Raw genomic sequence first — 13772 nt, 5'->3', positions numbered from 1 at the left:
ATCAATAAGGCTCCTCTGCACATTTGTGGTCTCCCTCTGGATTGGGCCTGACCCTCACCCCCTTTTCTTCTCATTCCACACAGGTGTCTTCCTCTCTACAGTTCCACCTTCTCCTGGAGGAATCTAGTTCTCCTGCTGTTTCTCTCTCTCTTTTGGGGAGGTCATTCCTCATGGTCATTCCTCAAATCCAAAAGTGAGTATGGAAAAGCTGCAGCTACTCCTGTGTAGGAGGCATTCTTGGCGACTGGGGATTAGACATGAGGCCAGAACTAGAGTCAGATAAGGCCACCTCTAGTATGGATTCAGGGCCATAGAACACTATACCTACTTCCCCACCCTGGGTGCCCCAAATCCTCTCCTCACCTGTTTCCCCAAATTACTTCCCTCACCTTTCCTGATACATGTCTTTTCCAAGCATAATTGTTTTAATCAGTCAGTAGGCAGGAGCCAAGGAGCCCCGGTGGCCCAACGGTTAAGCGCTCTAATGGGAAGGTTGATGGTTCAAACTCATTTAGTGGCTCCACGTAAGTAAGGCCTGGTGAACTGCTCCCATAAAGATTATACCCTAGAAAACCCCATAAGACAATCCTACTCTGTCACATGGGGTCCCTATGAGTAGAAAATCGACTCAATGGCACCTAACAACAACAACAGGCAAGAGCCTGAAGGCAGGCATCAGTGAGGAGGCTGTTGCAATAGCTGAGGAGAGAGATGGAGGAGGGGACAGGCACTGAACCAAGGAAGTGGTAGCAAAGAAGGAGAAGAGATGGAGTTTGGAGAGAGGGTGAAGAGACAGAGTAGACAGAAGTCAATGACTGATTGGGTGCTGGGGTGGCAGAGAGGGAGGAAAGAAGGATAACTCTCAGGATTCTAATAACAGACTGAGGGGTTATTGATGCTAAATATCAAGATGGAGAACAGAGAATGAGAAAAGACTACTTGAGTGTAGGGAGACACTAGTTCAGTTTTGAACATGTTGAGGCAGAGATGTTTATGGGACTGACAAGTGGTGTTTTCCCTGGGTAGTTGGAGATAAGAGCCTTGATCTTGGTAAAGAAGATGGGTCTGGAGGGAGATGTGGGAATCACAGTTGGGGTGGAGGGAATGGAGCCGCCCACCCAGGAAGTATGTCTAGAGAATGGCAGAAGAGGACTGAGGCCAGAGCTCTGGGGAGCGTCTCCAGTGAATGCAGAGGAAGTCCTGGGAGGTGTGTTCTGGGGAGGAGACTAGACACACAGGTAAGGGGCTGAGAAGCTGTGGCCAGGGTGGGAGGGGGATTCTAAATGAGAGTTCAAGCTAACAATAGGGCCCAACAATAGGGAAAGGAGCTAAAATAGCTGAAACCCAAACGAGTGGCTTCTGGAAGCAGATGGGAGGCAGAACTGGGTGAGTCAACATGGATAAGGGGGGTGGTGTGTCTTCACAGTCTCTAGGTTCCCCTTTCTAGGCCATCTTTTTACCCTTTGGAGGTGTCCCTATTTGATTTGTGGAACTCTCCCTGAGTCCAAGCCTAGAACAACGGCTCACAAGTAGTAGCCTACACCCTGGTGTCCAACTGTCTGCTTCAGGATCACCTAGGGCACTTTGTAAAAATTTGGGTCTCTACTTACTTTAGGGAGCCCTGGTGGCACAGTGGTTAGCCATTTGGCTGCTGACCAAATGGTCGGTGGTTCCAACCCACCAGCTGCTCTGCGGGAAGAAGATGTGGCAGTCAGCTTCTGTAGATTTTACCCTTGACTCTCAACAACAACAAAATAAATTTTAAAAAGATGACAGCTTTGGAAACCCTATTGGGCAGTTCTACTCTATCCCGTAGGATTGCTATGAGTTGGAATCAACTCAACGGCAATGGGTTTTAACAGGTTAAGCCTCACTTTAGGAGCTCCTGGGCAGCACAAACTGTTAAGCCACCCAAATCTGAAAGGTTGGCAGTTCAAACCCACCCAGAAGTCCTCAGAAAAAAGGCCTGGTGCTCTGGTTTCAAAAGACCACAGCCTTGAAAACCCTGTGGAGTGTAGCACTACTCAGCCCACAGGGAGTCACCATGAGTCAGAATCGACTAGATGTCACCTTTTAAATTTTTTGGTAAACCTCAATTTCTAGAGATTCTGGTTCAGTTTGGGTCTATATTTTTTTGAAAGATGCACAGATGATTTTAACGTACACTCCAGGTTAGAAGCCAGACAGTCATTTTAAGCACCAGGCTATTCTTGGAGGTAGCATTAAGGGTAGGATGGAGAAGTAGAGGTGGAAAGTTCCGAAAAGCCTCCGTGGCCAGGCCACGGGAAAGATATGGGGCTTCCAGAATTAGTCATTGATTGGAAGTCCCAAACCTGCCCCTGTTTCGCTGTGTTATCCTATTCTGATCTCATTTTTTTAAACCTATGAAATAAGGAGGTTGATGCTAATGATAAACAAACCAAACCCATTGCAGTCGAGTCAATTCTGACTCATAGAGACCCAACAGGACAGAGAACTGCCCCAAGGGTTTCCAAGAAGCACCTGGTGGATTTGAACTCCCCACCTTCTGGTTAGCAGCCTTAGCACTTAACCACAACGCCACCAGGGTTTCCTAATAATAAATATGATCCCTCCAATTCTAACGTTCTTTAACTCTATAATTCACCATCCGAAAGGATTATGCCTTTGTGGTCAGATTCCACAGGAGAGAAACTCAGATTAGAGGCACGGATCCCCACTAAGCATTGTAGCAGTTGATAGTGCTGCGTAACAAATGACCTGTAGGTCAGCAATCTGACATGCCGTGGCTGGGCTCTCTGTTCAGGGTCTCGCTGAACTGAAATCAAGATGTCAAAGAGGGCTGCGGTTTTCATCTGACACTCAGGGTCCAATTCCAAGCTCACTGGTTGTTAGCAGAATTTATTTCCTTGCCATTGTTGGACCGAGGTCCCCATTTCCTTAATAGCTGGGGGTCATCGTCAGGTTCTAGGAGCCATACACATTCCTGCCATGTGACTCCCTCCGTCTTCAAAGCTACCAATGGCGTGTTGGACCTTTCTTGTGTTTTGAATCTCTCCTACCTCTTCTGCTAAAAAAAAAAAAAAAACCCAAACACATTGCTGCTGAGTCGATTCTGACTCACGGCAACCCCTGTGTTAGTAACAGGAAAAAAAAAAAAAAAACCTGCTTTTAAATGACTCAACTGATTGGGATAATCTCTGTATTTTAAGATCAACTAACTTAAGACTAATTACATCTGCAAAATCCCCTCACAGTATTACCTATATTAGGTTTGATTCAATAACCAGGGGACAATCTCGGTGGTGCACCTTTAGAATTCTACCTACCACAAGCACTGAAAACAGGGAGCCATGTTTAGCCAAAAAGAGAGGAAGCAAAACCTATGCTTGCCAAACTCTTATCATGTGCTGGATACTGTGGTAAGTGCTTTATGGACATCATCCTATTTAATTCTTGTGAGAACCTGTAAGGTAGGGATTGTCATCCATTTTACAGATGGGCAATTTATGACTGAGACAAAGAAAGGCCCTTTCCCAACATCTTTTAGCTAGTTAGTATTTAAGTCAGACTTCTGAATCAGATCCATCTGACTATAGGGCTCTTCCGACTCAACCACTGCTTCCCCCTTAGAGGTAACTTAGAGGTTATATAGTCAAACTCAGATTGGTCTTCAGTTTACACGAAGTCAGTGCCCAAAGCCAGGCTCCCGACTCCTACTTCCATGATGTTTCCACCACTCCTCGCTAATTTCCCGTGTTGACTAAGATACTGGAGGCAGAGGAATTAGGCATAGATTAGTTTTCAATAGGAGATGGGAGCTCCTGATTTTAAGATAGGGGTCCCTACATAAGCCCCTGCCCTGGAATCCAAGAAGCTGCTTCTTCAGCTGTATCTGGCATGGCACGTTACCCAAGAAGCAAGGTAAGCACACCTTACTTGTGCTTACTTACTAATCTGTAGTGAACAATTACACATGGGTTTTACCACATCTTTGATGAAAAAATGTGTAATGTTCACTACAGATTAGTAAGTAAGCACAAGTAAGCTTGTGCTTACTTGTGCTTACTGAGTAATCCATCCCTGTCAGGGATTGTGAATTTGAAAAGACGCTTTGATTCTGTAGGAAGGTGCTATGAGATTGGGAAAGAGACAGATGCCAACCACACCTAGAAGAACATTTGATATAGTGAAAAAATATGAAATTGTTCACTAGAGATCAGTAAGTAAACTCAAGTAAGTCTGTACTTACCTTGCTTATTGGGTAATGTGTCCTTGCACCTGGGCACAAATTCCTGATTCAGATCCATCTAAATGCACCAGGAGTAGCGAGAGGTAGACTTGGTCCCTAAATGCAAGCAGAGCAAGAGCTGAGGATCAATGGTAAAGATGGGCTGGGAGAATTTCACTACCCACCTTTGCCATGGGAGAAGAGCTTAAACTCTCAAGGGATATGAGTTTGGATATTCTTTTTTTGTAGAGAAACCAGGGAAGTGTCCCAAAGAGAGGCTCCACTGTACTTCTTTGAATTCTAGCTGTGAAACGGATTTGGACTGCCAAGATTACTTGAAGTGCTGCAGTTTCAACTGTATGAAGACGTGCTTGGATCCCTACAAAGGTAGCACCATGCGGGCTGGGAGCAGAAGCACCTTTTGAGGTATCCCACTTCTTGCTCTGCCCAAGAACTGGGAGAGCAATTCCCTCAGATGGCAGGACAAACAGACAAGAGGTCATGCTTCTCTCATCTCCTAATTTGACTCCCAGCCTTCAAGTACAAACCACGAGGCTAGGCATAAGCCAACTGAAAACCAAACCTGTTGCCATCACAAGCATTTTGACTCATAGTGACCATATAGGACACAGTAGAATTGTCCCATAGGGTTTCCAAGGAATGGTTGGTGGATTCCAACTGCCAACCTTTTGGTTAACAGCCTTAGCTCTTAACCACTGCGCCAATGGATAATATTGATGCTAGTCCTCTTTTGTCCAAAGTTTGATCATTCACAAATAACTAATATTTCTTGCCTGCCCTCTAGGTGTCAAGAGACTGTCCTTGGCACTGGAACAAATACAAACCTGAGTTAGCTGAGATGCTGGGGCTGTTTTTGAACTCTTTGGCCTTCAGGGAGGTTTTCTGGTAACTCAAAGTAGTGAGCATCTAATTTTCATAGGGTACTGAGAGTTTTATGAAGATTCATTCCTTCCTTCCTTCAATAAATATCTATTGTAAATGCCCTTTGGCCAAAGACCGCCATGAACACGCCGGTAGTTGAACAAGTTGAATTTATTACTCATTGCAGGAAGGGAGAGCATTTCACCGTAGAGAACCATGAGGCATCTCAGGCTGTTAGAAAGAACCCATTATGGGATTTGGGCTTTGGTTGGGTGATTTGGGGATGGGTCTAAGAAGTAGGATTTTGCTGTAGATTGGGTGCTATCTGCAAGTGGGGTCAATTCTATGAGTGGGTATTTCAGTGAGTCTTATCTATAAAAGAATAGATTAGAATGAGGGTAAAGCTTTAATGGCAGAGAAGCATCAATCACTCATATTAGTAAACTGAAGGAATGTTTGCTATTTTGTGGGTTTCACAGTGATCCTCTTTTGTCTCACTAAGACATGGTCTCAGAGTGACCTTATTTGACATGTGTATTCTGTAAGATTCTTAACGTCCAACAGGAGAGTAACGTGGCTTAGCTGTGAGCATCAGGTCAGTTTCCAGACACCAATGGACTACCTTTTCCTTTCTCAGTATTCTGTTTCTTCTATATACAAGGCGTTATGTTAGGCACTTTTAATACAGTGGCTGTACAAGCCTCCCAAAGCTCAGACCAGTGGAGAAAGATTAACTCCAAAGTATTCTCATCTGCTTCTCACAATGTCCTTTGCAAGACAGAGCAGAGATGCTATACAATATAGAATATTAGTAGTAGAGCTAGGACTAGAACCTATACCTTTTTTGACCATGGCTCTTTCTATGACTTGGGTGGCAACACCATGAGCTATGGCAAAGGCTGAGGAACTGATTCCCTTCCTTTATCCCTACACTTCATTATATTCTTCCCTCTTTGCTTCCTGTCCTCAGAACCCTGCTTGCTGCCGCTTAAGCCAGGAGATTGCCATGATCAAGAGACGCGCTATTTTTACAGCCCTAAAAATCATCAGTGCATGAGCTTTGTGTATCGAGGCTGCCATGGGAATGTCAACAACTTCCTCTCCAAGAATAACTGCAAGAAAGCCTGTGCACGAGTCTGTGAGATACATATCCCTGGCAGTCTGAAAGCCTTGTCCAACTAGAAATAGCATACCAGTGCAGCTATAGTCTCAGGCTTTAGGGTTAAACTGCCTTTGATCAAGTCTTTGTTCTGTCACTCATTGGCTGGGTGGTCTTAGGTCAGTTTCCTATCTTTTACAAGTTCCAGTTTTCTTGTCTGTAAAATGGGGACAGTAATAGTACTGACCTAACGGAGTCGTTGTGCCAAAAAAATGAGACAGTGCACATAAAGGCGTTAATAAATGCTGGCCACTGGGGCCTGAGAGGCAAGTGTACCACTTGGAGGCAGGTGTTTCCTCAATACATCCACCTGTTGAGCATCACTCTGAGGACTTGTCCAAGAATGAAGCACAGACAGGCCAGCTCTGGAATCCCTTGGAGGAAGTGTAGACCACAGGACGTGAAGAATGGGATGGGGTGAAGGTGAAGGCTGTGGATTCATTCCTTAGTATAAGGATCATCAATGGTCATGTTGGGAGACAGTGCCCTGCAGCGCTTAGAAATGGTATGACCTGGGTTAAAATCCTACTTTTCCTATTTACTGCAAGTTTCTCCACCTCCTTGAGTTTCCATTTCCTCATCTATAGTACTGGAGTAACAGCAACACCTTAGTGAGTTGTTGGTAGGATTATATGCAATCAAGGACACATAGGCTTAACATGGTGGCTGTCAGGTAGTGTGGGCTCAGTAAATGGTGACAATTGAGAAGATGAACACTGATCTTCAAAATGCAGCACTGTATGCTTTCTGAGGCAGCATTGGAATTTTTACTTCCTATGACTCTGTGACATCTATCATTTTATACATGTGGAGACAGCCAGAGAGGGAAAGTTAGTTGCCCAAGGATACACAGTGGGTAAGAAGTAGAGCTGGAATAAGGACATGGGTCCAGTGACTCTTTATGAACAAGGCAATCCTGTGACCTGACTGGATGAACCTAGACCAAAGCTTCCCTTTGTGGGAGGCTGTTAGGAACCTGGTGCTGTGAACCAGATTCTGGTGCTCTCTCTCAGAAAAAAGTGGAGACAGCAGGAAGAAGAGACCACAAAAACGGGCTTGGGCTAGAGTTTGTGGGAAATTTAGGTTTGGAACTCAAAGAGAACATGACAATACCTCTGAGAGTCAAACACATCATTGTCTCTCAGAGTCCATCCTGGGAAAGGAGAAAAAAAGACACAATTCCTACCTCATAGAATTTGCAATCAGATGAGGACAACAGGAAACATGTATAAAATCCTAAAGAATCATGGTGCAAACAGTTATCACACTCAGCTGCTAACCAAAAGGTTGGAGGTTCAAGTCTACCCAGAGGTGCCTTGGAGCAAATTCCTGGTGACCTACTTCCAAAAAACCAGACATTGAAAACCCTGTGGAGCACAGTTCTACTCTGACAGACATGGGGCTGCCGTGAGTCAGAATCTACTTGGTGGCACCTGGTACTGGTAATGGCCAATGATCCCCAAGGTTATATCTCCAGCCCAAACCTTACTCCCAACTATACCTTCCTCCTCTATACTTCCACCTGCATATCTCACAACATTTCACACTTAACTGGATTAAAACTGAACCCGTTATCATCCCTCCTCCACTCAAATTCTGTTCTATCCATAGCTTTCCCATTCTTGGTTGAATAAGCTTTGAAATCACTCTTGATACCTCTCTTTCTCAGTTAACATCCATTAAGTTAAACCTATTGCTGTCAAGTCAATTCCAACTCTTAGTGACCCCATAGGACAGAGTAGAACTGCCCCATAGGGTTTCCAAGGAGTGGCTGGTATATTGGCACTGCCAACCTTTTGGTTAGCCGCCAAACTCTTAACCATTACACCACCAGGGCTCCTCCACTAAGTTAGGAAATAACTTTAGTTCTACCTTGAAAACAAAGCCAGAATCTGATCACTTCTTACCACCTCCAGAGCTGCCATCCTAATCTGAGTCACCATTGCCTCTTACCTGAATTACTGAAACAGCCAACTAACAGGTCTCCCTGATCCTATCCATGACTTATTACAGTCTAATATCAGCAGACATTAGATAACAAAATTCTTTCCAACTGGGCCAGTAAATAACATCATGATAAGTAGCAAAGGAATTGAAGTTGTTAAGGATTTCATTCTTTTTGGATCAACAATCAAAGCTCATGGAAACAGCAGCCAAGAAATCAAATAACATGTTGCATTAGGCAAATCTGCTGCAGAAGACCTCTTTAAAGTATTTAAAAGCAAAGACATCACCTTGATGACTAAGGTGAGCCTGATCCGAGCCCAGGTATTTTCAATTGCCTCGTGTGCATGCAAAAGCTGAACAATGAAAAAGGAAGACTAATGAACTGATGCACTTGAACTGTGGTGTTGGCGAAGAATATTAAGTATGACATAGACTACCGGAAGAACCAACAAATCTGTCTTGGATTAAGTACAGCCAGAATGCCCCTTAGAAGCGATGATGACAAGATTTCATCTCCCTTACTCTGGACATGTCATCAGGAGGGACCAATTGCTGGAGAAGGACATCATGCTTGGTAAAGCAGAGAGTCAGTAGAAAGAGGAAGACCCTCCATGAATGGGCTGACACAGTGAGTACAACAAGGGGCTTAAACACAGCAACTATTGTGAGGATGGCATAGGACATGGCAATGTTTCATTCTGTTATAAAGTTGCTATAAGTGAGAGCTGCCTATACTGCACCTACCAACAACAACAACACAGTAGCTGCTATGATCCTTTGAAAACATGAGTCAGATCATGTCATTCTTCTACCAAGAACGGCTCCTCATTTCACTCAAAGGCAAACCAAATCTCCTAAAGTTGTTTACATGAATTTGTGTAGATTTCACATAATTATCCTCATTTTATAGGGAAGCAAACTGAAGTCACTCATTTAGTGACAGGACTAGGACTTTACCATGGGGCTTCAGAAACCAAGTTCAGCATTCTTCCTACGACACTGTATGATATGGTGAGACATTTCATTCCCCCACAGTCTACTAGAGGTAGACAGAGTAGGGGAACCAAGTCACCGAAAGGGATACTAATTTTGAAGAGAAAGAAAAGCCATTGAAAGGGTGGTGGGATGGGGTGGGGTTTGAAGGAGCTGGAGCTCACATCTACTCTGTTTTAGTCAAGAAAGGACAGTGCCCGCTCTTCCCTTTCAACAACCGTATGGAGTGTCCAAGTGGGTGTAGGAGTGACTACGATTGCCCCAGGACTGACAAGTGTTGTGATTCCGCGTGTGGCTTTGTTTGTGCCAAAGCCTGGAAAGGTGAGGACTGGGGAAATACCTCCCAAAGTCTCCTGGGCATAGGCCAAGGTTGCTAGGCTGTCCCACTGTGTGGAGAGGTGTCTCGAACCTCAGCTGTGCCTTGAGTTGGTGACCGATGAGGACCCCTTGAGAACATTTCCTTTTCAAGGCCCACCCAGTGCTCTCATGTTGCCCTCCTGGCCTCTGGAGACAATTGTGCTGCTCTTGAAAACCAGTCATGCCTCGCATGAGAAGTTATTTGTTCTCATTCCCCAATGCCCTGCAAGGTGACAATATCCACTGATTCTCACAAAAAAGTTAGTGGCTAATAAGTGTATTCCTAACAAGACCTCATGTCTGCCCAGAACGTCAGAGCATGCACAGCATAGTCACATCCTAAATGGTGTGCTGGGAAAAAGATTGGTAGCAAAATGCTGTTGGAGCAGAAGCCAACTCTCCAGCCTCTGAGGCTGGTGCTCTTTCCTCCATGGTGTGTTGGGACAGCATGGGCATGTCCCAGGGATTGTCAGTGTTTTCAGGTACAGCATGGTATGGTGGGAACAGCAAAAGGCTTTTCAATTGACTTCAACTTTTCTATGGGCTTTCTGTGTGGACTTAGGCAATTCACTTCCACCTATATATGGTCCTCAATATCTATAATTTATAAACCAAGGAAGTTCTAGATGCTCTCTAATACTCCCTCTACCGCTGGTACTCTGGGTTATAGAACTCAAATCCACTAATTCTGTAGGGGCAGGCAGGAATCCTGTCAGATGGTTGGTCAGAGACGACAATGGTTTTTGATGCTCTTCGAATTATTTGCCATAGAAAGTTGATACTCTGCCTCTTCCACTCTGTTATGGCCCTAGCAGGACAGGTAGAAGAAAATTCTGCTTCGAGTTCCCAATATTCCCCAAACATGTCTTAAACTATGACCAAGTATTTCAAGGTGAAATGTCTTGTTTTACACCAGTGGTGCCTGACTCCATCTGTCTGTCTCTAGTCAAACGTGGTCACTGTCCACGCAAGCCTGAAAACTGTTTTAAGATTGAAGAACCCGAGTGCCAGCAGGATTATGATTGCAAAAAGCAAGAGAAGTGCTGCTCCCTTTGTGGACTGAAGTGCCTGACCCCTTCGGAATTTTTACATTAATTATGAGTAGTTTAATAAAAAAAAGCTATCAATTTTGTCTTTCATCTAAATTGTCTTATTAATTGTAACAATATGAGGGCACTTTGTTTTTATATATAATCATATCTGAAAATGATGATAAATTTGACTTTTCTTCTTTTTTCTAATTTTATGACTTCTTTTTCTTGTCTTCTTATATAGAACCTCCAAAATAATGGTTAATAATAAAGACAATGACATCTATCCCTGTCTAGTTCCTTATTTTAAAGTCAATAGCTTCTTCTGTATAAAATGACATCTGTTCTTGGGTTTGGAATAAATAAGTTTTATCATACTTAGGTTGTTTCCCTTTTGTCTATTTACAGCTGTTGTCAGAAATGACATTTTATTAAATTCCTATAGTTATGATCTTTTTCTTCCAATTTTTTGGTATAATAATTTATATTATTAAATTTTTTAATGTTAAACTGTCCTTGCATTTCTGGAATAACCTTAATCATATTGAAGTATATACTTATATTAGTACACTGTTAGTTCTTTTAGCAAATAGTTTATTGAGAATTTCCACATCTATAGTCATAAAAAAGAGCCCTGGTGGCACAACGGTTAAGTGGCTGCTAACCCAAAGGTTGGCAGTTCAAACCCACTGCAGGAGAAAGACCTGGAGATCTGTTTTCATAAAGATTACAGCCTAGAAAACCCTATGGGGGCAGTTCTAACCTGTCACAAGAGGTTGTTATGAGTCACAAATCAAGTCTACAGGCCCTAACAACAACAACAACATAGTCATTAAAATTGATCTATAGTTTTTCTATTTGGGTCATGCTACTTTCAAAAAATCATCAGAAGAAACTAGTTGGGAACCTCTCCAACTTTTCCTGTGACCTGGAATATTTCCAATAATACACCAATTCTTATTCATGGAAGAGTAGACAAAGCTCAACTCCAAAATCATTTAGGTCAAGTTCCTTCTACAACAGCATAGATTTTTAATTTTTTTTTTCTATTTCATCTCGTAGCTTGTATAGGTTCTTTACCCCCTTTTGTGTAAATTTTGGTCTTTTGCATTTTGCTAAAATTTGTTCATTTCTTCTATATGTTCAAATATTTTACATTATAATGGCATAAATTATTCTCTATATAACTGTTCTTGTATCTTTGACTTTGGTTAATTTTTTATCCATACATTCATGTTTCCACCCACCCATCTTCATCTATCCACCAACCACTTGATCCATTTATGCACCTATCCATCCACTCACCAACCCATCCAAATATCCAAACCCTACTCACCTAGCCCTCCACTGGCATACCTTTCAACCTATCTTTCTGCCTACTCATCCACTCACCCATTTGTCCATTCATTTACTGTTATGAATTGAATTGTGTCCCCTCAAAATATGTGTTGGAAACCTAATCCCTATGCCTGTGGATTTACTATAATCAAATGTAATGTAGTCACATTTCCATAATGCAATCTAGTCTAATGTTAATTAATTAATTAGTCAGTTGAGGTCATACCAGTGTAGCATGGATCCTGAGTTACATAAAGAGCAGTGTGGACCCTGAGAAATACATGCAGATACAAAGGGAAGGGAAAATAGACACTATCTGACAACAAAGACAGAGGCAGATGAATCCACAAACTCAAGATCTCCAAGGACTGACAACTACTAGAAGCTGAAATAAAGAAGAACCTCCCCCTAGAGCCACACCCTAAATTCTGACTTCTAGCCTCCTGAAATGTGAGAAAATAAATTTCAGCTCTTTAAAGCCACCCACTTATGGTATTTCTGCTATAGCAGCACTAGGAAACTAAGACACTTAAACGTTCTCACTCATCTTCCTTCTATAGATCAAGATGCTAATTTTATATATAGTCTTTCCTCCGCCAACCTAGTATCAACCTATTCATCTTTTACACACACACATGTCCTCTTATACCCATCAACACACTCATCCATCATTTCTACACCCATCTCCCCTCCATCCACCTTTTGTTCAAACAGCCTCCATCTATAGTCCCATCCATTCCAGTATTGGCCTATCCGCCCTTATATTCAACCCACTCCACTTCTTCACCCAGCCATTCATCTACCCATCCATAATCCGTGTGTTCATACACCCAAACATCCATGCTACCCTCACCTATTCCTACTCATCTAACTATCTCCTACTCATCCAACTGTCTTCCCATTCATCACTCTACCAACCATACATCTGACCACATATTTACCTACCCATCCATATATCTACCAATCTCCCTACCTATCCACCTCATTCATACATTGGAATGTACTGACTGCTTATTCTGGACCTATTCTTGTTCTAAAAGGTCCCCAGGTGGTACAAATGGTTTGCTCTCAGCTACTTCCTGAAAGATTGGTGGTTTGAATCCACCCAGTGGTGTCACAGAAGAAAGACCTGGCGATCTATCTGAGTAAGATTATAGTCATTGAAAATCCTATAGAGTACAGTTCTAATCTGAAACACATGGGGTTGCCATGAGTCGGAACTGACTCCACAGCAATGGGTTTTGGGTTTATCCATGTTCTAAGCACAAGGTTCTTGACATAGACCTGTTCAATGGCACTGAAAGCCTATTTAGAGAAACAATTAATTTATTAATACAGTTAGAGGCACAGGGAGCAACATAGAAAACCAGTGACAAGAATTAAAGCACAAGTGACATGTCTTGATCTAATGAATAAGCAGGAGTTGCCAGATAAAGCCCAGGATTCTTGGTGCTTCTTAGAATTACTCATTCTGAGCACAGGCTACATTAGTAGGATGTAATAGTTACATTTCACCTGCTGGGAAAGTGAGACCCTTGGGTGGGGCTGGAAATTAGGCAAGATGGAATGGGACAGAAAAACCAGAAAGTGTTCTCAAGAAAACTGAGAGAAGGATACAGCCTTATGAGTTGAAATTGACTTAATGGCAATGAGAGAGCTATTTGGACATATGCTAGTTTTATAAGTCTTCACCCTTTGTCCCCACGAAAGATACTACCTCACCCTCTTTGGATTCATCATTCTTCATCACCTTCAGTAAAATATTATATCCACACCTGTATCAGAAGATTCCGCTGTGACTTGTGACAGGAACTTACAGACTCAGCTCCATCCTAACCTTAGCTCTGACACTTAC

General features: G+C 42.9%; 1 protein-coding gene across 1 annotated transcript; it reads left to right on the top strand.

Moving 5' to 3' along the window:
* The first annotated feature begins 1059 nt into the window (after window positions 1-1059).
* Window positions 1060-9906, top strand: WFDC8 (WAP four-disulfide core domain 8). The gene is made up of 4 exons (XM_023549870.2): window positions 1060-1207; window positions 4418-4597; window positions 6063-6230; window positions 9372-9906. The coding sequence occupies exons 1-4, from the start codon at window positions 1060-1062 to the stop codon at window positions 9566-9568; spliced, it is 693 nt and encodes a 230-aa protein (XP_023405638.1). The 3' UTR covers window positions 9569-9906.
* The last annotated feature ends 3866 nt before the right edge of the window (window positions 9907-13772 follow it).

The sequence above is a fragment of the Loxodonta africana genome, chromosome 24 (genome assembly GCF_030014295.1).
Source record: "Loxodonta africana isolate mLoxAfr1 chromosome 24, mLoxAfr1.hap2, whole genome shotgun sequence".
Lineage (NCBI taxonomy): Eukaryota > Metazoa > Chordata > Mammalia > Proboscidea > Elephantidae > Loxodonta > Loxodonta africana.
The sequence above is the reverse complement of the archived record's forward strand: the minus strand, read 5'-3'. Positions and strand labels throughout refer to the sequence as shown.

Coding starts and splice junctions, on each gene's coding strand:
- WFDC8 (XM_023549870.2), top strand. CDS start 1,060: ATGGGTCTGGAGGGAGATGTGGGAATCACAGTTGGGGTGGAGGGAATG. Junction 1,208..4,417: donor TGCAGAGGAAGTCCTGGGAG/GTGTGTTCTGGG, acceptor GGAGAAGAGCTT/AAACTCTCAAGGGATATGAG. Junction 4,598..6,062: donor GTGCTTGGATCCCTACAAAG/GTAGCACCATGC, acceptor TCCTGTCCTCAG/AACCCTGCTTGCTGCCGCTT.